This window comes from Vulpes lagopus, chromosome 1 (assembly GCF_018345385.1).
Source record: "Vulpes lagopus strain Blue_001 chromosome 1, ASM1834538v1, whole genome shotgun sequence".
NCBI classification, from domain to species: Eukaryota; Metazoa; Chordata; class Mammalia; order Carnivora; family Canidae; genus Vulpes; species Vulpes lagopus.
Window position 1 is genome coordinate 966,795 of NC_054824.1, and position 27,466 is coordinate 994,260.

The 27,466-nt window shown below is 46.8% G+C and overlaps 2 protein-coding genes across 3 annotated transcripts in view; one reads left to right on the forward strand and one right to left on the reverse strand.

The window, feature by feature from the left end:
* Window positions 1–275: 275 nt before the first annotated feature.
* Window positions 276–3,291, forward strand: TSPYL4 (TSPY like 4). The gene has a single exon (XM_041756294.1). The coding sequence runs from the start codon at window positions 285–287 to the stop codon at window positions 1,446–1,448; it is 1,164 nt and encodes a 387-aa protein (XP_041612228.1). The 5' UTR covers window positions 276–284; the 3' UTR covers window positions 1,449–3,291.
* Window positions 3,292–9,008: 5,717 nt separating this feature from the next.
* The window catches only part of NT5DC1 (5'-nucleotidase domain containing 1), a 114,241-nt gene continuing 95,783 nt past the window's right edge, over window positions 9,009–27,466 (reverse strand). For both annotated transcript variants that reach the window (XM_041756279.1, XM_041756276.1), the window contains exons 8-12: window positions 27,194–27,291; window positions 22,402–22,520; window positions 21,221–21,373; window positions 15,101–15,269; window positions 9,009–10,743 (exon numbers count right to left, since the gene is read on the reverse strand). In XM_041756279.1, coding sequence (XP_041612213.1) covers window positions 10,628–10,743; window positions 15,101–15,269; window positions 21,221–21,373; window positions 22,402–22,520; window positions 27,194–27,291 — 655 coding nt within the window. In that variant the 3' untranslated portion in view covers window positions 9,009–10,627. The remainder of the gene's footprint in view (window positions 10,744–15,100; window positions 15,270–21,220; window positions 21,374–22,401; window positions 22,521–27,193; window positions 27,292–27,466) is intronic.

Consider the following 27,466-nt stretch of genomic DNA (forward strand, 5'->3'; position numbering starts at 1 on the left):
CCCTCAGCGTCCCCGCCTGAGGGAGGGGAGCGCGGGCGGCGCAGCGGCGGGGACACTCACGCGGCGCCCCGGAAGCGCCCGCCGCGGCCCGCGAACCCGCGAACCCGCGCCCGCGCGCCCGGACGCCGGCAACCCGGAACCCCAAGGCCCCGCGAACTCTCGCGCGACGTGAGGACGCGCGCCTCCGGCCGCCGTGACGTCAGCCGTTGCCATAGCAGCATCCTCCGGGAGTGCGCGAGCGGCGGGGACCGGGACGCCGTCCTGCTGCGGGTCCCTGCCGCGAGATGAGCGCGCCGGCCGAGGGCAGGCACCTCCCTGCCGACCCCGCCCCGGGCCCGCCGGACGCGACCCCGGGCCGGGCCGAGGGGATGGCGGACGCGGGTGAGGGCGGCGTGCAGACGGCCGCGGGGGGCGCCCCGGCCCGGAGCCCGGCTGGCGGCGGCCCGGCGCTCCGCGTTCGAGTGTTCGGGAGTCGCGGCCGCGGGGCGGGCAGAGCGGGCCCCCGAGAGCGCCTGCTGCCCGCGGAAGGCTCGGCCGCCGCCGGTGCCCAGGAGCACGGCGGTCCGCGGAGAGAGCCGCGGGGCCCCGCAGCGGAGAAAGCCCTAGAAGCCTGCGGCGCGGGGGCGTCGGGGGCGCCGGCCAAGGAGCTGCCGGCCAAGGAGCTGCCGGCCAAGTGCGCGGCGCCGGCCGCCGCGGAGGGGGAGGGAGCAGCCGCGGGGGCGGCGGAGGACGGGCAGGCGATGCCCCAGGAGAAGGGGGCGGCGGGGACCAAGGAGGAGGCGCGGGCCAAGGCGCCGAAGGTCGGCAGCTGCATGGACTCGCTGGAGGCCATCGACCAGGAGCTGTCGAACGTCAACGCCCAGGCCGACCGGGCCTTCCTGCAGCTGGAGCGCAAGTTCGGCCGCATGCGCAGGCTCCACATGCAGCGCAGGAGCTTCATCATCCAGAACATCCCGGGCTTCTGGGTCACGGCCTTCCGCAACCACCCGCAGCTGTCGCCCATGATCAGTGGCCAGGATGAGGACATGATGAGGTACATGATCAATCTGGAGGTGGAGGAGCTCAAGCACCCCAGGGCCGGCTGCAAATTCAAGTTCATCTTCCAGGGCAACCCCTACTTCCGCAACGAGGGGCTCGTCAAAGAGTACGAGCGCAGGTCCTCGGGCCGGGTCGTGTCCCTGTCCACGCCGATCCGCTGGCACCGGGGCCAGGACCCGCAGGCTCACATCCACAGGAACCGGGAAGGAAACACCATCCCCAGTTTCTTCAACTGGTTCTCGGACCACAGCCTCCTGGAATTCGACAGGATCGCGGAGATCATCAAGGCCGAGCTGTGGCCCAACCCCCTGCAGTACTACCTGATGGGCGAGGGGCCGCGCCGGGGCATCCGGGACCCCGCGAGGCAGCCGGCCGAGAGCCCCAGGTCCTTCCGGATCCAGTCCGGCTAGTCGCGCCCCGCGCCCCCGCCGCCGCCGCCGCCCTGCTTCTCCTCGCCCCTCGGTCGCTTGTAAGGTGGACCCTCGGGTGCTCGCGTCCTCCCCCGGCCCTCGTGCCCCGCGTCCTGGTCCACGTCCCGCGTGCACGCGCCGCCCCGGCCCGGCCCGGCCCTCAGTGCAGCTGCTCGCCGGCCGCCGCGCGGCTGAGGCGGCTGAGGCGGCTGAGGCGGGAATGAGGCCGCTGGCGAGCGCCCGGGGCAGCTGCGTGGCTCCTGCCGGGGTCCCGGGAGCCCCCCGCCCCCCCCGTGGCCGCGGCCAGGTGGGCAGCGCTGTGTGCTCGGCCTGGAGCGCGGCCCGCGGTGGCTGCCCCCGCGCGTGGCCCCCCGGAGCCGCCGCGGCCCCTGGACCCGGGCAGCCCCCCCCCCCCGAGCTCGGAGGACCCGTTTGCGCTCCGTGGGGCCGTCCGGTAGCTGCATCCCCCTCCCCCTCCCCTCCCCGAGCTCCGAAGTGGAGCCCCGTGGGCCAGAGCGGGCTCTGCGCTCCCCCTGCCCCCCCTGCCGTGTCGGGGAGAGGACGGGGGCCCCGGGGGCCGGCCCCGGCCCTTCCCCGCTCGGCCGCCCCGCCCCCGCCCCGCCCCCGCCCCCGGCCCGGCCCCAGCTCCGAAAGTCTCCGACGGAGACCTGAGGGCCACTGGCGGCGGCGCGGGACGGAGCTAAGGCGGAGCCGGAGCCGGTGGCGATCCGAGGCGGCCGAAGCGTGTCTCGCTCTACCCTTTTAAACACGGAAACTTGGGGGCGGCGGAGCCCCAAGAAATAGCCCGGGGCAGCGCCGTGGGGGCACCTCTGCGCCTCCCTCCTCTGCTGCCTCACCCCCTCCCCCGCTTCTGCCCCTAAAAACCAGGCCGCGCTGCGGAGACGCCAGGCTTCCCGGCCTGGGTCGGGGTGTGTGTCGCCTGCGACCCCGGCGGCCGCCTCCCCTCCCCCCCCCTCCCCTCCCCCCCCTCCCCTCCCCCCTGGAGGCTTTGCCCGAAGCTCCCCGAGCGCTCGGGAGGCCGGGGCGGGGGGCGGGGGGGGGGGTTTGCTGCCGCCGAGGCCCGACTGCTGCGAAGTGGCCTTGGAAGGGCCCCGGGAAGCTGGACCCCGGGGGGGGGGTGGGGGGTGAAGCTTTTCCGGGAGCCCAGGGGGACTCGGATGCTTGATGTTTAAACAAGATGCTTGGAGGACTTTTCCCGAATTCCCTTGAATTCACCAGTAGATTTTTGTACACGAAAATGCAAGTCTGGATGTTTTCTCTCTATTAGTATAGGAGTGATTTTCTCTGTGGAAAATTAGTGGTATATGCTCCTTGTTTCTCTGTTTGAGTAAAATCCTGTTCATTCCTTTCTCTTACCTTTGCTCGCTGGCAAAATTGACACTTACAGGCCTGCTTTTTGCTCGTTATTGGGAACGTGTGCAAAATATCGAACTTGTTTCCTGTGCAGTATGAAACCTGTGAACACTCGTTAATATATCAGCTTGTCCTGGTCTGTCCTCACACTTAGTTCTATTCTCAGATATATAATTTGAATGTGATCTTTGAAATTTTGCAAGTTGTTGCTGTGTCTTGTGAAAGTGATCCCTAAAACCCCCCTAACTCGTATTGCCGTGGTATTTCTTGCCCTAATAGTAACGTGGTACTTGACATTTCATGTCCCTAACCAGTGTAAGTACTTGTAGAATTGCTCTGTCAAACTGAACAAGGATCGTTAAGTACTTTAGTATTCTGTGTGCTCAAAGGAAAAATAAAGTCTGTCAGTCTGCTGTATTTCTTGTTTTCACCAAAAAATAAAAATAAAGTTCTGTGTTGTCTAATAAAAGATTGGGAAATCATTAAAGTTATCAAATTATCACAGTAAACATTTGTCCTGAAGTTTCCAAAAAAAAAAAAAAAGCCACTAAATTTCTAAGGTGCTTTTTTGCTTGGAAAATGGTGCACCATTTCTTGTTTTTGGTCAGTTACTTCAAATATTTACAGTGGAAAACATTTTTGGCTTTTTATGTTTTAATTCCAGGTAATTAAGCTGCACTGTTACATTAGTTTCAGGTCTACAGTACAGTGATTCAACAATTTCATACATCACCTGGTGCTCGTTTTAGCAAGTGCGCTCCTAAATCCCCATCACCCATTTAAAGTATCCCCCAGCATCCCCCACCACCTCCGGTCTGAGCCATCAGTTTGTTCTCTATAACTGACTGTTTCTTGATTGGTCTCTTCCTCCCCCTTTGTTTCTTAAATTCCACATATGAATGAAGACAGAATGGTATTTGGCTTTGACGGACTTAGTGGAAAACTATTCTTAGTGCACCATCCTTGTTTACTACATTTGTGTTAACCGTGATCTTAGTCTTTCCTCAGCAGAAGATAGATTTTTGGAAGGAGTTAATCATTGTATATTCTACAAGTGCTTCTTAATTTCTTTTCCTACAAGGTGCAGTGCTTTAAAAAGAGAGAATAACAAATTGTGACTGACATAGTATCTAGAAACCTGATCCCACACATCCCAATCTCAATGACCAAGTCCTGTTTTGCTAGTCAGCAGCTGTCACATGAAGGGTTAGAAGAGTTGGGAGGGCCCTGGCTATTGCAAGATCTGTGAAAATGAATGGTATTTGTAGCCATCTAAACAAAAAGTCTACATAAATGGCCCCAAATTATTACTAAACAGACCTGCTGATCTTGGTGCAGTCCGTTCTTGGAAGTTTAACTTGCTTAAGTATAATTTTTCTAGGCCTGGAGAATTTTTTTTAAGATTATATTTATTAGATTATATTTATTATATTAAGATTAGATTTATTAGATTTAAGATTATATTTATTAGAGACACACACAGAGAGACAGAGGGAGAAGCAGCCTCCACGCAGGGAGCCCGACGTGGGACTCGATCCCGGGTCTCCAGGATCAGGCCCTGGGCCGAAAGCGGCGCCAAACTGCTGAAACGCCAGGGCTGCCCTAGACCTGGAAAATTTTAAGTTTTAGAGAACTACGTTTTCATTGCAACCTCTATACCCATCTTGATCGTAAATTATACTTGTAGTGTTCATTTTGCCTTTTCAATTCAGTGATTTTTTTTCTCCTGCATTGTCTCTCTTACCCTTTTCTGGACATGGTCAGAAAAATGTCATTTTTATTGTTGTTGGTTTATTATCAGCTTTCACCAATAGTATTCATTTTTCCAGTAGGTTGGTGCCACTCTTTTGTTAGATTACGATGGTTTCTGTTCTGTTGAATAAAATTATACTAAATAAGACATTCTGTAGGTTTCACTTACCAATTGGTTTACTCCTATGTCCCTGCCCCATTTCTTTCCATTGCCTTTTTTCTTCTCAATTCTAGACCCAAATTATTCCTTACGAAGACCTCCAAGTCAGTTGAGGTTCTCGCATCCTCTGATGGCCAAACAAGTATCGTTTGGTCTGCACAGGCCTATTGCCCTGTTAGTAGGGTCATACTTCATAATTTCCCTAGTCCCCACGTAGCAGAATCTCCTTGGGCATTCTTCCATTTCTGGGTATTAGACCAGACGATGACAAAAGTCTTGTCTAACCTTCTTTGCTCAAGGTCCCTTCTCCCCGTTACTCCTCTTGCAGCTCCTGCTTCTTTTTCTCCAGTTGACTCAAGTTTCTGTAATGTGTGTATCATAAAAACCAAAATTATCTGTATTCTTATTAAATTCCTTGTTCTACGGGATCCCTGAGTGGCTCAGCGGTTTAGCGCCTGCCTTCGGCCCACAGCGTAACCCTGAAGTCCTGAGATCGAGTCCCACATCGGGCTCCCTGCATGGAGCCTGCTTCTCCCTCTGGCTCTCTCTGTATCTTGCATGAATAAATAAATAAAATCTTAAAAAAAAATTCCTTGCTCTATAGAGTCACAATTTGAGCCTTGGATATCTGTTCGCATCAGAGATACCGTCTCTGGTTTGACAGTCCTAAGAAATCTGAGGGGTCAGGCACGTCCTTTTATGTTCTCCTGTTCCTTTGACAATTCTCACAAGTTTTACTATCCCCGTTTAAACACTTACGGAAACAGGCTCAGAGGGCAGCCCGCGGGGCTCAGCGGTTTAGCGCCTGCCTTCCGCCCAGGGCGTGACCCCAGGGTCCCCGGATCTAATCCCACATCCGGCTCCGTCCATGGGGTCTGCCTGTGTCTCTGCCTCTGTCTCTCTCTCTGTGTCTCATGAATAAATAAATAAAACTTTTTTTTTTTTAAAGAAAACAGGCTCTGACAGTTGAAGTAGATGCGCCTAAGATGCAAGTCACAGAGACATGTATTTTTTAATTTCAAGCCTAGATTATCTTCCACTACTATCATAAACATTTGTACTAAATTTGGCATAAAACAAAAACTATGTGAATAATCAGGACTCAGCTGAAGGTTATTTTTCATTCATTCATGATTGGTCTTTGAAAGGGGCACTTTTATCACTTAGTTCAGGGTTCCATACAGTCTACAGATGAAAACGCTACTGAGATTTACGTATGTGATCTTGATTGCTGCAAACATGAATGAAAATAGAAGTTTGTTGTCTTCATCAAAGGGAGTAAATGCACCAAAAGGACTTTAAATCTTATACTTACGATATTTAGTTGCTAGGAACTGTAAAGACATGTTGACATTTGTATTAGAGAATTTGAGTATTTTTAAATTGATTCAACATGGTGATTGCTTTTAATAGGCACTTAGTAATTTATTTCTTTATTTTAATCATTTTCTTAAAGATTAAAAAAATTTTTTAAACTACAATCTCCCCCGCTCAGTGTGAGGCTAAACTCACAACCAAGATCAAGAGTCTCGTGCTCTACCGACTGCGCCAGCCAGGTGCCCCAATCTCTTTGTTAAACTTTGTTAAGCTTTAGTCTTTACCAAGAAAGTGCCAAGGCCGAAGCACTAATAAAGTAAAATAAAGTGTTTTTTTTTTTAAGACTCTGAGAACAGGTGCATGGTATGAGGACCTGTCAGGCGATCTATGTGATGCTGTAGTTGTCATTCTAAGTAATGACCTAACTTCTCTCAATAGACTCAGATATCCCACCTCCCATTAAGTTTGGAGCAGTTTTCATTATTCCTTTTCCATTTTGGTTTCCTCAGCACCAAAGAGGGAGATTTGCTCAATATTTAAGGTGAACAATGGAACCTGAATATGAAGGAAGAGTAGACCTGCTTACCGAGGGCGTTAGTATATGCGGCTTCCAAGAAGAGTAGAGCTCATTATACGTTTTACTCCCATGGTTCTTGATTCTGTTTTACCCTAACAGGTAAGTTCTATGGTATAGAACTTTGCTTTAATATTTTTTACCGAATTGTGTTACTTTAGGACAGAGCCTGTTTATTTCTAATCCCTCACATGTCCTAGGCATGGTGTGACTGTTAAATTGAAATGTGGTCTTAGACTGAGAATTTGCCCCAATCTACTTCCAATGTTGGAAGACTTAGGTGTCAGTCAACTAAGGGCATGAGTTTTGGGGTGAAACTTGGGCTCATGTACAGACTCTGTTCCTTAGTAACAGTACAATTTTTAGCAAGTATGTTATTTAACCTCCGTCAATTTCAGTGTCCTTATCTGTAAGATTCTATTTTTTTTTAAAGATTTTATTTATTTTTTCACGAGAGACAGAGAGAGGCAGAGACACAGACAGAGGGAGAAGCAGGCTCCATGCAGGGATCCCGATGCAGGACTCAATCCTGGGACACCGGGGTCACGCCCTGAGCCGAAGACAGACACTCAACCACTGAGCCACCCAGCATCCCTATCTGTAAAATTTTAATAATCATACACACCTCATAGGGATACTGTAGGGAATAAGGAACATGAAGTAGCCTAGTAAAGAGTTAGCACTTAGCACCATTATTTCTGAGGATGATTCTAGAGACCAACAACAGACACCTTTTAAAATTTACCCTATATGAACTGGACCCAAGGATTCTCAAGGGCCGCACACTGGGTGAATTAACTCTTGAATCTATCCTAGTCTTGCACTAATCTGGACATCAGCTCTTAAACCTTTTTCTCAAGAGCCTGAGAAGACATAAGGGAATGTTCCTGAAACATCACATTTAAGAAAAAGCTATCCATGTGCTTCTAATACGGAGTCAAGGTTATTATATCCAGAGATGGTTTGACATTCCGTTCTATGCTGGTCTGTTATATACAGTATAATCACATAGATTTGATTTTCATTCAAACCAGTTCAACAAGTGTGTACACATATGTGTGTGTGTATATGTGTATACATATATTTGCTTTAAATACACATAAAGTTGTTGGATATGAAAATTGGTGGAAGAGTACCCGATTTGAAGTTTAACAAACTCGGAAGTACAGTTGATCCTTGAATAATGTGGGAATTAGGGCCTCCTCCCCACGCTTAGTCAAAAATACATGTGTACCATGTAACTGCCCTGCCACACCTGAGGAACACCCTACTGTTGTTAACTGAAAGCTTTACTGAGAACACATATTTTGTATATGTGTTACATGCTGTATTTTTATAATATGGTAAGCTAGAAAAAAAGAAAATGTTAAAATCGTAAGGAAAATACATTTTCAGAATTGTATCAAGAAAAATCTGCGTATAAGCAGATCTGCGCAGTTCAGAGCCATGAATTTTAGGAGTCAGCTTCAGTTGAGCTTAGATGGCAATTCATGGTTGAGCTGAAGTTTCTGCTACCTCAATATTCCAAAAACCAAATTCTGACAGACTGTTACTACCATTGTGACATGCAGATCTTTCCTCTGCTGGGACCAAGAGTGGCCAAAAAGTAAATCTCAAATCCCTTGCATTTATTTGCAGTTATCTTTTAGATGATGAGTTTGCTTGTATGCTAATACTAAACTAAGTCCTCTGTCCATTTACATAATTTTTCTTGCTTTCTTGCTTCATTTAACTTTATTGAAGAATATACAGCTTTTCTTCTTTGATTTCTTTTTAATTTTTAAAAAGATTTTATTTATTCATGAGAGACACAGAGAGAGACAGAGACAGAGACACAGGCAGAGGGAGAAGCAGGCTTCCTGCAGGGAGCCCGACGTGGGACTCGATCCCAGGACCCCGGGGTCATGCTCTGAGCCAAAGGCAGATACTCAACTGAGCCAGCCAGGGACCCCTCTTTTTAATTTTTATAGCGCCATTTTTGGATTTTTACTTTTCATATTCATTTAGAAATACCGGCAGTTTTTAGACACAAAAAATTTAAAAGTCTAATTATAGTCTAACAGAAAAACAACATTCATTAGAAGCACTGACTCTGCTACAAGGGTAGAAGGAAACTTGGAAATAAACTCTAACCTTGTCTTTTGACAAGATGGAAGAAACTGAGGTCAGATTAGGTAGGTGGTAACTTGTTCGGATTCCTTTGGTGAGTACTGGTAAAAGCAGGATGAGAAGTTCTGAATTGAGTCGTTTTTTCTTTTTTTTTCACTCAGTGACCAAAAAAGTACAACTAACTTATTTTGGGCTTCTCATTTTTCCTATTAACAGTAGCAGTTTATAAGCATTTAGATACATTATTCTTTGCCATTGACAAAATAAATCCACATAAGGAAAAATAGCTTTATTTTTAAAGAAATTAAATATCTCTTTGTATACATGAGACATCATCTTCGATTTAGCCCTAAGCTGACTGTGTGTTACCATATTCCAGTAAGAGTCTGGAAAGCAATTTCAAGTACATTACCATATACTTAGTAGGTATCAGAGCTACTGACATTGAGGAAAAAATTTCAGTAACTATCTGCCCACCCTGAGATACTCATTCTCACAATACATTTGGGATTATATGAGCATTTAAAAATTTAATGAAATAATTTATCTTTTCATTGCATGTGTCAATATGTGAAGTTCTCCGCTACAATCCAGGTGAAATAATGATAGTGACTGTTGTGTTTTCTGACACTGTCCTGATGGACAGAGTGAAATCATAAACAGTGTGAACAGTGGCCAAGAATTTACTGTAAACATCTGGCTTCTGACATCTTGCCACAAGTAGCTACTCAGTCCTACATAAAGCACGTGGAACAAAATAATCCTGGATTGTAGTATAACTATAAAACCTCCGAAAGTGTTTTTATCAACCTTTTCCTCATTATTATCTCCTCCCAGTGGAAAATTAAATTCAACCAAATTAAATGTAATTAATACATTTGTATTTCTCCCTAATGAGAGAAATTAATACCAAAGAACAAGATTTACTGGGCAGGGTGGAGCTTTGGAGGGCCACAATTCATTACAGTATCTGATATTTTTTTCACCCCAAGAACCAATTTTTGTACCATTGAGAATATATGCCTTAAAAAGTGAATGAAAATTAATTATACTGCCTTTAACACTAGTAGGGGGAAAATCCTTAGGAGTACCATTAAAGGTTGAAATAATTGGCTTCTCATCTCATTTCTGTCCCATACTGGCTGTGTGTCTCACAAGAAATCCTCTTTATCTTCTTGTTTCGGAAAACATAAAAATAGCATAAAACCTGATAACTTGGAAATATCATTTATTCTCACTAGACTCAGTGTTCTTGGTGTTAAGTGGAAGGAACAGATATAGATCAGTTATTCTCAATTATGGCTGCATTTTCCTGGGGCAGGTAAATGTCTGTGCTCATCTCTATTTCCAGACCAATTAAACCAATCTCTGGAGGTTATGGTGTAGCTAGTGATTCTTGAACCTTAGTATATGATTCACACTAATATTAAACACAGGTTGCTGGGCTGCATCGCCAGAGTTTCTGATTATGCAGGTCTTGGGTGGGGCCCGCAAATTTGAATTTTACCAGGTTCTCAGGTGATGCTGTGCTAATAGCTTGGGGACCACACTTTGAGGACCACTGGTCTAGCATATGTGTAAATGTGTGTGTGTGTGTGTGAATATGTATGTATATATCCTCCCAGGTGAGTCCTAATCTCAGAACTATTGGTGTAGAAAATATTAATAAGGTTCTTTTCAGTTCTAGGATACTGAGATTTCAGTATAATGAGAGTTGCTGGGCATCAAGATGTTCTATACAGAAAGGAGACCTATGGAAAAACATTATCGATTTCTTGGTCAATTATCATTCAGAATATGTTCCTATAAAGCATTTTACAGTATTTTTTGAAAAGTAACATTTTACAGTACATTTGCTGCATATATGATTCTTCATTTTTCAGTAAAGATAGTCTATTTGGTTTTCACTGTCTCATTATTTGATAGAATCAACGGAGGCTTTGGATAGTAGCCAGCTGTTTTTGAATTGCTTGAAGAGAACCTTGAGAATTTGTAGTCCAGGGGTAATTCTGGAAAAAAAAATTTTTTTATTATTCTGCAAGTCTTAAAAGGCTGTTTATAAACGTATCAAAATTTGAGTCATTGATAATAAAAACTTTACTTTTAGAGTTTAACAATTTCAGTATTTCTTTTGTCGCTTGGATAGGTTGCACGTAAGATGAAGAGTATAAATGTTTTTCTCTATAAAATTTACAATAATATTTAAGTCAAAATATATTTAGATGTTTTATAAATCATCTTCAGAGATCTAACTGGTGAGTTTAATTTTAACATTCTCTGTACAAAAGTTAACACATAAAATAAGAATGCTCATCTGATTTTTTTTTTTAATTTAAAAGTCTCTCAGGCTCTACTCAGAGCATCATGTAACTGATAAATGAGAACTAATAATCTTCATGGCCCGAAGCTGTAAGAGAGTTACTAAGAATAATTTTTGGATACTTAGATAAATAAGTATTTTAATATACATAATGTGGAAGCTTTCTCCATATGAGAAGCAACACACACACACACACACACACACACGCATGTGCACACAGCCACAAGGAAACTGGGAGAGAGAACATAAAACACATACTTTATTGATGGCGAGGAATTGTGACAACTTTATCTAAGTTTCTCAAAAGCTAGCCTTCAGGTATCTTCTTCCTACATGTCTTCAAACACTGTCATATGTGTCATGTTACGATACTCATTTCATATGCAGATACTGGGCAATAATCCTTATTTCAAAAATTTCATAAGTCCTGAGTACTTTGAAAATGACACTAGCATAAAGATTATTCTGTATTTTAAATGCCAGTGAGAATCCTCAAGCTCAAGGAGTTAATCCTGGGGAAAAAAACCAGTGCTGAGATCGGGAACAAGGAATACTGCCTTTCTGATGCCGGAGAAACCTAAGATGCTGTAAACAGAAAAACGTTGAATATTAGAGAATTTCATTGGTCTCGATTGCTCACTTGGCCGTGGTATGTTTTGAGCCACACATTAAAAAGGCATTGGAAAGGCAATTGCTAATACTGAGTTTCTAAAATTATATATCTGAGCTCTTGGATTTCTGATAAGCCACGAAGACAATACAGGCTAAGAGGCCAACCAGCCGTCTGTTTGTCTTTCCTACAATTTGCTGAAGTGAATGTTTAGGTCTTTGCGTAACTGTTATTATAAGGTTAAAAACGGTTACATCATCACAGTGCTTGTAAACCAGTCATTACTGTAATGTATATAAGTACAAACTTATAAAATCTGTAAAAATGAGTATTTGTATTTAACTGTCAATGAGATAACCCACTCTAGGGAGGCATCTATTTAGAAAGAAACATTTCATGAATGCAAAAAGGTTTTCAGAGGCAAAGAGGCAGTATTTGTTTATTTTTCACCTCTTATCTCATTTAAAGCAAACATCTGATTTTCTCTTCCAGGTAGCAGAAAAGACCCATTACTGTTAAGAAATATGGGCATTTTATGACCAGGTGAGAGCAGATGACTCTTCTGTCAAAACAAGGCTCTGCTCGCTGGGGATTCAACAGGAGGGAAAGAGTGGCACCTCGGTTTTAGGAAAGTCATTTCTGGTGCTATTTGGAAGAAAAGAGACAGGCAGACAAAACCCGAATTTTTATTTACCACAATATTCTATTAAACCCTGTGTATTAAATACACTCTAATATCAACAATATTATCTACCAATTAAATTAATTGAGCCAAAATGAACAAATATTCTTGAACAGTAAGTTCTATGTAAAATATATGAGAAACAGAACAACTCTTGGAACTTTTTTTAAAAGAGATATTAGCAGGATAACATGTATATAAAGATTCCATTCTGTCGTCAACAGGTGAGGCCACGGCCATCGTGTTTGGCTTCAGCCGTCTTCCTCCCGGAGAGGGGAGGTTCGGCACCCAGGAGCAGCGGCCCTACTGACTGTTACTGCAGTGACCCATCTCTCCTCTCTGAGAACGTGAACACGGCAGGGCGCTAATTAGAGACCAACACCTGCCTCTGCCCTGGGCAGCAAAATCAACAAGCGAGTATGGCAGGGCCTCCCTCTCCTTCTTTCCCCACAAAAAATCGGTACCTGTTTAGCTCTGTCTGACTACCGTTAAGGCCTTTTTTTTTTTTTTTTTTTTTTTTCCCCTTCTTACTATTTTCTCCTGAGAAAAGTCAGAAAGACAAAAGCTCAGCGCCAAGGTCTTTTCCAGGAGGCCGAGGAAGAAAGCTTTTGGGAAATGAAGATGGAAGGTGCACTAATGTTATTACTGCTTCTTTATGGGAAAGTGATTACCCCAGAAGATGGAGGGGGTTATTTTCCAGTTCTTCAGAGAAATATTTAAATCCTGGAATAATGAAGATGCACTTTACTTTGACTTTCTTACTGTTTCATAACTGCATCCCATTGGACCAGGGTTGATCCACGTACTATACAGTAATTCACTGCCTTCCATTATCACATTACTTTATTCTCTCTATAAATTTGAATCAATTTGAAATAAAGGAAGAGTAAAATATAAAAATTAAAAATAATAGGTTTAATTTTGGGCTAGCCCCTGTTTTCAAATTACAAGTTCCATTTCTTTGACAGGAAAATTGTTTGTAAAAGGAAGACATATTTAGGTGATCTTTCTTTAATTTTATGTGTACAAGCACAGAACAAAGTGAAATTAAACTATTCTTTTGAAATGAACGAGGAGATCTTATTTTAATGAGCAGGATATACTGACATCCCGGGTTTGTATGCTGGCATAGGGAGTGGCCTTGTGGGAAGGGTACATGTACTTCAGGGTCGTCATTATCATCACGCCACCACCACGACCCTATCCATAACTCAGATGAACATCTTGCTTTACTTTCTTGCACATCCATCTCGTGAGGGAGGAAACGCAGCTTGGTGTATTATTCCTGACTTAAGAAAAGAATCTAAGGTTCAAAAAACCTAAGTAGACCTCCGCTTAGGACCTGGAGCTAGGACAGCTAGCAAAGCCGAATAAAATACAAGCATCAGGGTGAAGCCCCTGGAGAGGCCGCCAGGACCCGGGGCCTGGGCCACCCGTGCCAGGCATCTGCCGCGGGGGGACGGCTGCTGGACTCTGCTGGCTTCTCCTCAGGAGTGTTGCTAAGGTCTGGGGCGGAACTGCAGGAAATTAATAAGCAAGTAAAAGCACAAACCTCTGCAAGCACAGCGGGCTTTTCAGCAGTCTCTTCTTTTTAAGAAAACGGAGGGATGAAGCTCTGACCTTAATCAGGGGCCCTATGAAGACCTCAGACTCTCAGATCTATTTCTGAAAACTGAATTTACTGTCAGGAAGTCGTTCTCTTTCACGCTAGTAATGGATTCCTTCCTTTATATCTACTTTGCTTCACTCAATACAGCGAACTCTTTCTTTTAGTTATCACTAACATGGCATCACCTCTTGCCACCTTTTGATACTCAAACTGCCCGTGTCCTGATAGTTCAGAGAGGTCTTTTCTGAACAGCTCAGAGTTGGGTTCCGTCATTTCATTTTTGCCATCTATACTTAATGTAATTACTCAGCTTTAAATCTGGCATCTCACTGAATACTCTCCATTTGTCTTGTTTTTCATAGTCTTTTCTTCCCATTGTAGTTTTCTTTTAGATTTTAACATTATTTTACATAATTAGCGCAGTATGTATCTCATCACGGTTTCTTTGGTAGTTACCCTAGAGATTGCAACATGCATTTTTGACTTAATATCTAACCGTATAATAAAAGGATTGACATCATTAAAATTTTTTTGAAATTTAAATTCAACTTAATTAACAGATACCATATTATTAGTAATTTGAGTCCCAGAATGATGTTATCTTCCTTTAAAGAGAATATTCTCAATCTAGTTTTAGGGATTTAGCTGACCTAACACTGAGCTTTAGTTATCCTTAAGGTAAATTCAGGGTCGCAACACAGATGAAGAGAGTCCATCAGGCCCACCGGTCCTCAGGCAGATCCCACCCTCCTCTTCCCGTGTCTGGAGGCTCAGGAAGCTAATGCAAGTCCCACGCACTTGCTCCGGGACCCTCCCTAGGATTAGCAGACACTAAGGGAAAAGCAGCTCCCAAAGTCGGGTTCACCTTACTTGGCTTCTTTTGCATCCTATCCTGGTAATTTTTCCTTTTATCCTAGGACTCCAAGCAGACTTAAAAAAAAAAAAAAAAAAGGAGGCCCAGCTTTTGTAGTCTGTAGTTGGCTCCGGGAGACAGGCAGGTCCTAACTACCCAGGTTGCCGTGACCTAGGTGTATCTCAAGAAAAACAAATGCCATGGGAAGATTTTCTTGTTTGAAAGGCAAGAATTCTAGCCTTTACATCATTGCTGTGTAACAGCGAAAGTTCCTAAGTGTTTTCCTGCTTACCTGCTATTGCTTCAATACTTGGAATTGCGATCGTGCTGTAAGTACTGATTCTCTTACAAGACCAGGTGTGGACCAATGAGTCTTCTGTGTTTTCCAGTCCCGGCACTGAATCAATAAAAAAGGAGCCCCACTTCTTAGATAATGTATTTAGAGGCTTTGCCTTTGGTCCCTGAAACAAGAGAACAGAACAATGAAAACTATCATTAATTTCCAATGTCACCAGTTTTTCCCTCGTTAAGTTAATCAAAATAGAAAAACTGTAGGAATTTCAGACCGTATACTCTATAGAGAGGAAAACAGAGCTAGAGGTTCTTTCCTCCCCGGTAGAAGGATCCTTCCCCGGGGGCACCTGGGTGGCTCGGGGTGAAGCATCTGACTCTGGGGTTGGGCTCAGGTCATGGTCTCAAGGTCTGAGATCGAGCCCCGTGGGGCTCTGCTTCAGGTCCTCTCTCTCCTCCCTCTGCCCCTTCCCCCCAGCTGCTGCTCTCTCCCTACAAAAAAAGAAAAAATAGAAAAAAGAAAAAAGAAGTATCCTGCCCAGTTTTGTTTGGGGCCTTCTCACCCTCCGGGTCTGGCCTCGCTGCCATCTGGACGCCGTCCCCGACCTCCCGCCCCGTTAGATCAGCTCCGCCCCGTTTCCGCGGCTTGCCCCTGACCTACTGCTCGGCTCGTTATCTTTATCGTACCGTGGACTTTTCATTTTTCTTTTTTCTTTTTCTTTTTTTTTTTTTTTTTACTTTTCATTTTTCTAAGAAACATTTATTTATCGAGGGAGGGGGAGCGAGAGAGAAAACACGAGCGGGGAGGGCCAGGCCCGATGGCGCCGGAGCCACAGGCAGCTGCTCGGCCGTCCGGCCTCCAGGCGCCCCAACGTCTCCCCTTCGACAGACCAGGGACTGCGGGGGGTCGGGCCTTGTCACCTTGGTGCGGCCGCAGCCCGTCGCCTGCTCTGCGGGGCCCGCGTGGGGCAGCGGCGTCGCCCGCGCCTTCCTGGGCCTTCGCGCCGGGGCCGCTGCCGGGAGGGGTCGGGCCGTGGGGGCTGCGGGGTGGAAACCGGCGCGTGCACACACCGATCCCGACGACGCTGTGAGGCTGGATTTTTTTTTTTTTTAAGGTTTTATTTATCTATTCATGAGAGAGGCAGAGACCCAGGCGGAGGGAGAAGCAGGCTCCATGCAGGGAGCCCGACGTGGGACTCCATCCCGGGACCCCAGGGTCACGCCCCGGGCCCAAGGGAGCCGCTCAAGCCCTGAGCCCCGCAGGTGTCCCTAGACCGGCCGCTTAGGACTGAACAGTCTTACTCCGCATCTCCCTGCTCACCGACAAGCTCTGACGTTTGGCACCTGTGATGAGAATCTGAGCAGGGCTCGGGAAGACGTGTACGTGCAGGCGCCGCACACACAGCTCCAGATCGTAGCCCGACTGCGGTGCCGGAGATTTCACAGGGGCGTATCCATACAGGGGAGGACCCACCTGCTTAACACATCCAGGTGCCCTGAACAAAAATATTTACTACTGATACAAAGTCATCATTTTTGGTACTTATTGTTGCTCATTTGGATTTGAACTTGAGAAATTCTTCCCCACCCTAAGGCCAAAAAATATCCGCATGATTTTCTTCAATTAATTTTAGAGATACATTTCTTATATTCAGGTCTATAATCCATTTAGAATTTATATAAGGGGGAAAAGGGACTCATTTTTCTCCATATATTGGGACCACTTAGTGCCACTTACTAGACTACCTTTTCCGGCTGATTGATGATCCTCCATCACGCACCACACTCACACGGTGACTTGCGATGTGATACAGGCTCCTACGTCTCGGTTCTTTTTCTTCCCCGCATTGACCTTTGTATCTATTTTGTTATTAGTACTGTACTAAGAAATTACTGTAGCTTCCTAACATGGTTAGTTATCTAATAGGGTGAGATTCCTCCCCTTTATTACCCTTTTTTACAAGATTACCTTAGCTATTTGTGGGCCTTCAGGTTTTGCCTAAACGCAAGATCAATTTGCAAAGGTCCAACAAAATCTTCTGGGATTCTAACATTACGTTGCCTTATAAATAAATCTGAGGAAAATAGGTATCAGTATTATCTTAAAATATGGTCTATCTCTCCACTTTTCCATTTGTATTTAGAATCTTTTAATTAAGGTATATTTGACATATTAGTTTTAGGTGCAGAACAACATAATTTGATATTTCTACATATTGCAAAATGATCACAGTGAGTCTAGTTAACATCTGCCATTATATAAAAATTATAATTTTTTTCTTATGGTTGGAACTTTAAAAATCTACTCTCCTAGCAGCGCTCAATTATGAAGTATAGTATTATTAACTATTGTTACCATTAAGTTGCCAAGACTCATTTATTTTATAACTAGAGATTTGTACTTTTGATTCCTTTTACCCGTTCAGAATCTGTAATAGAGACCTAAAAACTTCTCTGTCAAGGTCTCATGAGATGTATTAAATTAATTCCTAGACGGTGATACAGTGATTTATTTTCTTTGCTTTTGTAAATGATTTATTTCTCATCACATTTTTAAGTGCTTACCGGTGGCACAGAGAAAAGCTATTGTTTTTCTTTTTAAGAGGGAGACAGGGTAAGCAGGGAGGGGCAGGGGGAGAGGGAGACTGAAGCACCTCCACACCCAGGTGGGGGCCTGACGCCGGGCTCCACCTCACGACCCTGAGGTCATGACCTCAGCTGAAATCAGGAGTCGGACACCCACCTGACTGAGCCCCCAGGCGCCCCAACTATTGATTTCTGATTGCTGATGTGAACCCAGCATTTTCAGAGCTCTCCTCTTCATCCTAATTGTTGATTCCCTCTGGTGGTCTATGCTAATTACCATATGACTCTGAAATAACCACATCTGGCGTTTTCTAACCCTGATTCCATAGTTCTTTTTCTTGTGGTGTCGGTCATTTCTGTGTTACACAATATAATTAATAACAGATACCTTTGTCTAGCTCAGAACTTTAAAGAGCATGTGTTTCCATTAAGTATGGCTTTTTCCCCATTACATTTTTCCATTACAGATTATGTCCTCACTGGGTTTTATTGGGTAGCCTTTCTCTAATAAAAGGCTGGCCCTTTCTTGTGTGCTGAGAATTCTCATCATTAAAATGAATTATTTTGGCACCTAAATTTCATAATGTGTTATTCTAAAAAGGTAAAGAATACATTTTTATTTGTTTTGATTTAAAATGAAGAAACAGATGAGAACAGTGATGAAGGAAGCGACAGAGGAGAGCTCCTTTTGGAGGCTAATCTTATGAAATTTAAGTCTGTCCAAGTAATTACAAGATTAATGAAGTGACTTTTGATTTATTTCCCCAAACAAAGATCAATAAAAACAAATTAGTCTTTCTTAGTCTCCTTAACTAGGTTTACTTTAATCATTAAAACGGGCCATTTTTGCTTATCTGTTATGCTCCAGTAAAGTTGAGTGGATAATCAACAGACAAAAGCAGGAGGATTTTAGAAAACAATCTCTTATATAAGCCTTTCAAGTACCATTTGAGATGTTCTCTGCCCTTATCTTGAGCTTCCTGTCACAAACGAAGGGAAGTGGAAAGTAATCTTTACATTCCAGATGGTTTTACGCAGGGTGAAATTACTGGAAATATCTGAAAAATTGAATTCAAGCCTAAGTGAGACAAAATGCTAATCTCTACAGAATGTAGTAAATGTAAATGTTTTTGTTCAATGAGTACATTAATCCTGAAGTGATCTGGTTGATCTGTTTTCAAATTATACCGTTAAAAGTTCACTTTAGCTGAATACAGCCAACCAGAAACAGCAGGAAAGAATCTGAATTCTCAGGACATGCGGTGCCTACACCAAGCTTTGATGCGCTGAGAAGCGTCCGGGTGGAGGAAAGCAGACGAGCTTAACCACGAGAGCAGGCTGGTGAGAGAATTTGTGGTCCTAGTTTGTGTTACGAGATTAAAAAAAAAAAAAAAACCTCACCCAATTGTTTTAAACTTTTTAAGCTGCCTTTAAATATAAACAGAAAGGTGTCTCCTAGAGGCTTCCCCTCCATCTAGAGAAAACTAGGTTGGCCTGCGGCCCCTGCTGAGGACGCGCCCATCGATACAAACACGCGAGACACGGTGGCGACACGGTGGCGGGCAGGCTGACCGGGGTGGCCCTGGAGTCAAGTGGCTTGGGGAGGTTTTGCTTTTTCAACGTGAAGTGTCGGCCCAAAGCTAGGAATCCGGCGGCAAAGCACCTGCCCCAGACCCTGCAGGCCAGGGGAGTCCATCTCCCACAACTCTGCTTAACACTACGAGCTGGAGAAGAGTTCAGGGCTAAACCGGAACCTTCTCGGGGCTTTACTCTGATCCTGTCACTCGGCCAACCCCTCCCTCTCCTTGCTTCCTCACCCACGTTCAGTGCAGCAGGGTGGGCTGGGGAGGCAGAGCTTGATGGAGGGGAACAGTACCTCGAGCTTCTTAGGAAATAGCATTTTCCAGCTGTGGACTGACCAGGTCCTTTTCGATCATGTCGAAAAACCAGTTATGAACCCTGTTCGTGGGCTTGTGGCTAATTAACAGGAGGAAAGGGATCCGTGGGGGAGGGCTACTGAACAAACCCAATCTCCTAACTTCTCTTTAGTGAAAACCTTCTCCAAGGTCGCTCAGGGTAGAGGCCTACCAGATGTTTTAAAGACGGGCAGCCCGGGGGGGCTCAGCGGTTCAGCTCCGCCGTCGGCCCAGGGTCCTGGGATCGAGTCCCGCGTCGGGCTCCCTGCGTGGAGGCTGCTTCTCCCTCTGCCCGTGTCTCTACCTCTCTCTCTGCCCTTCCCCCCACCCCTGCCCCGTGTCTCTCACAAATAAATAAATTAAATCTTTAAAAAAAAAAAAAAAAAAGACTGTTTTAAAGGTCTTAAGTCAAATAGTCCAAAGAACTTCCAACATCATAATGAAGGCTAAATCCTACTCAATGGAAACCACATAAAAACCTGAATCCCTTATTCTAACATTTTACTGGGTTTACTTATAGTTATTATTTTTTAATAGATTTTAGGTTTACAGATAAATAGAGCAGATAGTACAGAGAGTTCTCCTACATCTGTCTGCCTCCCCTTCTCCGCACTGTCTCTCCTATTAATAACATTTTGCATTAATTGATGTGGCACATTTATTGCTCACTAATTAACCATTCTTAAAACCTTATTATTAGTGAAAGTCTGTAGTTTACATCAGGGCTAACACTTTATGTTCCATAGTTCTCTGGGCTCTGACAAATGCATAATGTCATGTTCCCACCATTACAATGTCATACAGAGGAGTTTTACCATCATAAAAATCCCTAATGCTCCATGTAATCACCTCCCTTCCTCCTCCTGAACCCCTGGTCCCACTGGTCTTTTTACTTTCTTGTAGTTTTACCTTTTCTAGAAAGTCATGTAGCTGCGATCATAAAATACACAGCCTTTTTGGATTGCCTTCTTTCACTCAGTACTATGCACTTTAGGGTCCTCCACGTCTTGTGTGGTTTAATGGCTCATTTCTTTATTTTTTCTTTTTTCTTTTTTGAGTTTTTCCTTCTTTACAACTGTTCCACTGGGGTGAATTTAGACAAATGCATATTATTTTCTGATCTTCCTTCTTTTCTAATTTTTTGCTTTTTTTTTTAATTTTTTGCTTTTATATACTATTCTCCCTTTCTAGATTTATGACATATTTTACTTTTCTTTACCTCAAGTCTTCACCCAGATTTTATTCTTGGAGCAATTCTAAAGGAGCTACCAATTTTTTGACTTAAATTCATAAGGAAAGAGGAGAGTACCTTCCATGGCCAAGCAAAAGAGACATAGGGTACGAGTATAAAGAGTCGGGATCTGGCTGCCTCAGCATTAGCCAAAAAGGACCCATGGTGTCATAGCACCGGACGAAAGCAGAGGGCTGGGAAGACCGATGGTCGGGGTCACCTTGGCATTATTTTAAAAATTATCAACAAGATCAACAATAGAGCTGAGATATCAAGAAGATCAGCAAGGGGCCAAGAGATTTCATCACTCTGCACAAACAAGTACTTTTTACGATATGTCAAACAGAAAGGTTTTTCTTTCCAGGAAAGAGCTCAAAGAAACCCTTACCTCATATTTTCCTTTCTTCTCTAGAGGCTCGGACTCTTCAGACTTCCCGTCTCTGTCCCCTCTGAGCTCTTCCAGGATGAGGACTGTCTCCCAGTTACTATAATGACGGGCTGGGAAGATGTCTGAGTGCATGCTGTCACCAAAGTAAACGACCTGTAAGTCAGACAGCAAATTCTGTTTGGGGCGTGAGAACCGTGAAAGAAAGCGGTTGCTTCAGTGAAGCAGAAAAAAATTCCTCACCAGCTCTCAGAGTAGGACAAAAGTTCCATAAACACCTTAAACGTCCTTGAACAGCATCATAGGTGACCTTGGTCAACTTGCCTCAACTTTGCCCCTTTAGGACATTACACAATGCATTTGCAGGCAGAAGAGAGGCAAAGGCTAACTGATTTTATTCCATTTTCTGAAGAAGTCAGAGTCCACGTGTTTCCAGGTAGGCCTGCCCTTAGAATCTGAAGAACTGGTGGAGGATGAGATGACTTGTTACGGTTGGTCAGATTAGCAGGAGCGCACACCACGGCCGCTTTTCCAAGGGTTTCTGGGACCTGCCCAGACCTGCCGAAGCAGAATCGCTGATGGGGCGCTGGGCAAGTGGACCTGGGAGGCTCCCCCCCATCTAATCCATATCCCTCAATTTGCATTTAATGAGGTTAAAGGAATAAAACCAGAACCTCCACGTCAGGATGCTCCATAAACCCCTAAGGGTTCCCAGGGGGCTGTGGCAATGGGGGACGAGGGGCACTATCGGTACCCACTGATCTGTCCAGAAAACATTTTTAGAACAAAGCGTCCTTGCCCTAAGAACGGCCCCGGGGCCGACAGCAACAATGCGACCAGGGTACGGAGAGCAAGCGTCTCTTCAGGCTTGTCTCTGGCCTGATTTCAGTTAATGGTTTTGCACATAAAACTTGTCTGCTGAGCTGTTAGCAGAATCTTATTCCTCAGTGTCCTACACTCTAACCCAGCTTATCCCCCAGAACTGGGGCGCCCCGCTTGGAACCTCTGCTCTTCTCTGTTTGGGACACAGGCCCCGTCTAGAGCAGCAGAGCAACGGCGCATCTAAGCAGAAGGCAGGCGGCGGCACGGGATTTCCCCGTGGGAACCGAGGCCGCGCGGTCAGAGCCGCGGGCGCATCACGGGGCGGTGTGCGGCGGCCGCGGACGCCCCGCACCACACACTACCTTGGGCTCGTTCCTGCCAGTCATTTTCTTCAGAAGCTCGTACAGGTGGACGGCGTTCCCTTGGGAGTACCAGCCAGGCTTCTCAAGAGACGGTAGTGCCTCCTGCTCCTCGTCGTTTTCTGAAAATAGAGTGGGACAATCGTCTATTTCTTTTTTTTTTTTTTAAGATTTTATTTACTTATTCATGAGAGACACGGAGAGAGGGAGAGACCCAGGCCGAGGGAGAAGCAGGCTCCCTGTGGGGAGCCCGATGCGGGACTTGATCCCGCGGCCCCGGGGTCACGCCCTGGGCGGAAGGCAGACGCTCAACCGCTGGGGTCCCTCTAATGAATTAAATCTTTATATAAAAAAGAAAAGGCCACAGAAGAAAGACTGTGCGACGATAACAGGGAGAAGATGCACGTCTACAAGCTGAGAGGCCTCCGAGAAACCATCCTGCGACACCTTGACCTCAGATTCCCAGCCCCCGGAACTGAGGGGGGTGCACTCTGTGGCGACAGCAGTCGTGGCAGGTAACACAGCACCCACGAGTCCTCCCGTTTAAGTGAACACTGGCACGCAGTCCCGCAATTTCACTTCTTTGAAACTAGCTGATACACTGCAATCTGCTGAGCTGTTAAGACAGATGCGTCTTCAGTCTAATCAACAGTCCCTACTGGAGACGCGCGACGTCGCCGATCTGGAGCTGTGACCAGGAAAGGTTAGAAACATGAGAGAGTCCTCGCAGTCCGGCGGGGTCAAGCGTCTGCTGGGGCTCAGGTCCTGATCCCGGGGTCCTGGGATGGGCCCCGACAGGGCGACCCGCTCGTCCCGCTTCCCCTGCTCCTGCTCACTTGCTCTCTCTCTCTCTCTCTCTAAGAAATAAAATGTTAACAAAAGGGCCCCGGCCGGGGTGAGCGTGCGCTGAGGTCGGAGAAAACACTGATGTGGACGGAGAGCGGCGACGGAAACCGCCAGGAGAACGGCAGGTGCTCGCTGGGCGAGGATGGCCTGGAGGTGGCCCGGACGGGGGGGGGGGGGGGGGGCAGCCTGGGTGGGTGACCCAGGTGGGCCCCCAAGAGGCCCGTGTGCCCAGCCACACTGTCCGCCAGGCAGGGAGTCACGGAGAACGGATTTAAAGGACGTGGAGATGGAAATCGGGGCCAAGTGCGCAGGGGCCGTGGGCATGAGACACAGGGAAGGAGGGGACGGAGTCAAGGAGCTGGGGGGGGCAGGCGTGAGGCAGCTGCGGCTCGCACAGCATCCGGGTGGGAAAGGGCAGGAGGCGCAGGTGCGCGAGGGGTCGGCCACGGTGGGCGGGCAGCAGGTGCGGGAAGGAGACGAGCTGAGCCCAATACTGCGCAGGCCCGGTGTGTGGGAGGGGGGCGGGAGGACGCCCTAGGAGAGGGGTCACGGGGGCAGAGGTCGGGGGGAGATCCTGGGGGTAGAGGGGTCATGGGGGTAGAGGTCACGGGGGCAGAGGTCTGGGGGGTAGAGGTCATGGGGGGAGAGGTCACAGGGGAAGGGGGAAGGTGGGGGGAGAGGTCATGGGGCAGAGGTCTGGGGGGAGATCTTAGGGGAAGAGAGGTCATGGGGTGGGGGCAGAGGTGGTGGGGAGAGAGGTCTGGGGGGAAGAAGGTTGTAGGGGGCGCAGGAGCAGCGCAGGCCAGGCCGGGGGTGGCCCCCCGGGGAGCTGAGGGAGGCGGCACAGGGGAGGCTGCAGGAGCCCTCAGGAGGGCGACTTGACGGATGTTGGCTCCAAACTGCGCACCGACGGCGAGACGTCGTGCACCTGGACACTCATGCTGAGGGAAAGTCTGTCTGAGAAACTGGTGTGAAGCCCGGAAAATACCCGTTTAATGCCGTCCACTGTGCTGCAGCTGACAGGACTGCGCCAGGCCCGTCGGGTCCTCGTGGGCGGAGTGAATGAGCGCGACAGGCGGAGGCCTCGCCCTCTGGGTGACCAGTGGATTCAACAGGAGAGCAAGGTTCTCCTTTGCTGTAGTTCACAATCCTTAGAAAATCCCATGATTTAGAGGCTGAAACTGTGTTGACGCTTTTACTCACAGCCACGATTTAACTGGTTGCATTTGTATGAAAATAGCTTTAATGACTTACTTTGTATTGATCTTGAGCACAATGAATATCCCACTGCGACCGCCACCGAATATTTTAGTAGAGAGAGAGGTGGAGGGGGACGGGCAGTGGGGACTGAAGCAGACCGATGGCCGAGGAAGCAGCACCAGCAGCAAAACAAGCACCAGGAACGTCAGGAACCCGTCAGGAACCCGTCAGGAACCCATCAGGAACCGGACATTCTTTAGCCCGCCCCCCCCCCCCTCAACCTTACTGCCCTCACGTTTGCGTTAACTCCACAAATTGCAGGAGTCGTTGCATCGTCCACAGGAATATTTTAAATCGGAGGCCCAGGAAGTTAGAGCTGGAAAGCACCTTAGAGATCTTCTAATCATTCCTGGATGTGAGACCCCAGAGGCCAGCGTGGCCATCATCCCCAGGAAAAGCACGAGATCCCACATACTCTGAGCAGAGCGCAGAGACGCAGCTTCAACCAGACGATGCAGAGCATGTGGGGTGGGGAGGGGCAAAGGGCCGGGAGGTTTGGGGGGGGCAGTTCTGTGCAGTCAAGGAACGAAGACACAACACACAGTGGCCAGTGGCAGGTGTACAGGGTCTGAAGAGGTCCCTGGAGGAAGTGGAACCAGCGAGTGTAGACAACTCTTTCTAGAATTTGAGCTGTGGAGGTACTCAGAGAATTGAGGTTTTAGCCAGAAGACAAGGTAGGATCAGGGCATATTTTATGGTTTTTTTTTTTTAAACTGAAGATACGAGAATTTGCATATACGTCAATGACAACGGTCTGGTACAGCCGTTCCCAACTGTGCCAACTTTGCTCGCCAGAGCAAATCTGGCAGTGTCTGTAGACATTTTTGGATTTTACGACTTGGAATGCGGGATGCTACTGGCATCGAGTGATTAGAGGCTAGTGATGCTGCCAAGTCGCCCTAACACACGGGACAGCACCTCCTACCTCCACTAACGAACAAGTATGTGGCTCCAAGCCCCAGAAGTGCTAAAGAGAATCTGGTCTAGGAGAAAAGGACAGAGCGATGAGAAAATCTACACCTGTTCTCTATCTGGAGTAGTACTGACGCTACCCCACAGAGGGTTTTTTTTTATTTTTTATTTTTTTATTTTTTTGTTTTTAGAGGTTTTTTTTTTAAGATCTTATTTTCAAGTAATCTCTACACCCAGTTTGGAGCTCCAACTCTTAAGCTCCGCGACTGAGAGTCACATGCTCCATGGACCGAGCCAGCCAGGCGCCCCATGTTCCACAGAGATTTTTACTAAAATTTCACACACATACCGGTAATGGAAAACCATGCACATTAAAAATATACCAAATTTATTTTTACCATATTGGAGACCACAAATGCATTAACTTTTACTGCATTTTTCGCACTATATCTGTTTACTTGAAAAGTATCAAGAGACAGAGGATGACCTGTTTAAAATCTATTATGCAGAAGTACCATCTGCAGTCTGGCTTCTACCCCCATCATTCTCTCCGCATGTGACCTCACACAAGCCCCGCGGCTTTAAAGCATCCCGTGAGCATCAAGAGGACTTTCCCAAATTTATACCTCGAGCCTAAAGCTGTTCCCTTAGACTCCATGCTCATCTATACACTTTTTTCTTTTTAAGAGATTTTGTTTATTTATTCATGAGAGACACAAAGGGAGAAAGAGAGAGAGACAGAGACCCAGGCAGAGGGAGAAGCAGGCTCCATGCAGGGAGCCCGACGCGGGGCTCGATCCCGGGTCTCCAGGATCACACCCCGGGCTGAAGGCGGTGCTAAACCGCTGCACCACCCGGGCTGCCCTCCTCTATACAATTTCCTAATTGTTAGTCCCCAGGTGAGTAACTCCTGGGCATTTCAAGATTAATATGTCAAAAAATGATTTCTTAATAGCTTAAACCCCAACCCTAGAAAACCTCTCGCTCTGTATTTTCCCTCACGGCTGTAGACGGAACCACCATTCACCCATTTGCTCAATTCAGAAAAACAGAAAAATCCCCAAGTCATTTTTGGTTCTTCTCTTCATCCTCCGGTTCTGAGGACACCACCGAGTCCTGGTGTTCCATCTCCACCACGTGCCCCACGATGTTGCCTCCGGTACTCGCTCCTCACACGAAGCAGCACAGCCTCGGTCGGGGCGTCTGCCCTCCCTCCTCCTCTGTCCTTGCGCCCGCCCCGTTCCCGCCCCGCAGCCAGAGCTCTCCGCCTTACGCTTACACCTCAACCGAAGAGCTTCACGTAGCTCGTGGAATAAAATTCCAACCCGCATCCACATATGGGGCTGCCCCCTCCCCCCGAATCACCAGCATCCTCTGTCACTGGAACTCGCCTAAACCACCGCCACCCGGGCGTGTGCGTTTGCGTGTCCCGCTGCCAGTGACACTCTTCCTCTGCTCTTCTCAAGGCCTGACCCCCAGGTCCTGCCTGGCAAGTCCTCCCTCCCGAGCTTTCTGGACAGGCCTCCCCGGTCAAGCACCCTCAGGCGCCCTCCTGGTTGATCCCAACAGGCAGTCATGACAGGTAACACGGTCTGCGGCCCATCGTCACCCGCGCGTAATGCGCCTGCTTACGTGCGCCTGTGGGGGAAGACCTGGCACCACCTCACCCCCGTGTTGTTTCACACGGGACTGCACACACGTGTCGGCCAACGGGTAGTTAAGTGACTGAAAGAACAAATCTTAAATAAGAGAAGGAAGAAGCACAATGTTAACTCACCAAGTGTCCAGAAAGGTCTTTGACTTGGTAAATGGGAGAAGAAACCAGGCTTCAGTGCATTTGTAATCACGATGTCAAAAAGGTCTGTAAAATCGTTCCTAAGAAAGCAAGAATGTTTTTCATGATTTTAAAGAATTAGAGAAAGTCCATATAAAACAGAACTTAACCTTTACCTATCTGACCACGGACCCATTTCTTGTCTTTTGATGAACTTTACGCACTTTCTATGTATTTCACATGTGGAAACGGAAGGCGGGGGAGGACCATTCTTTC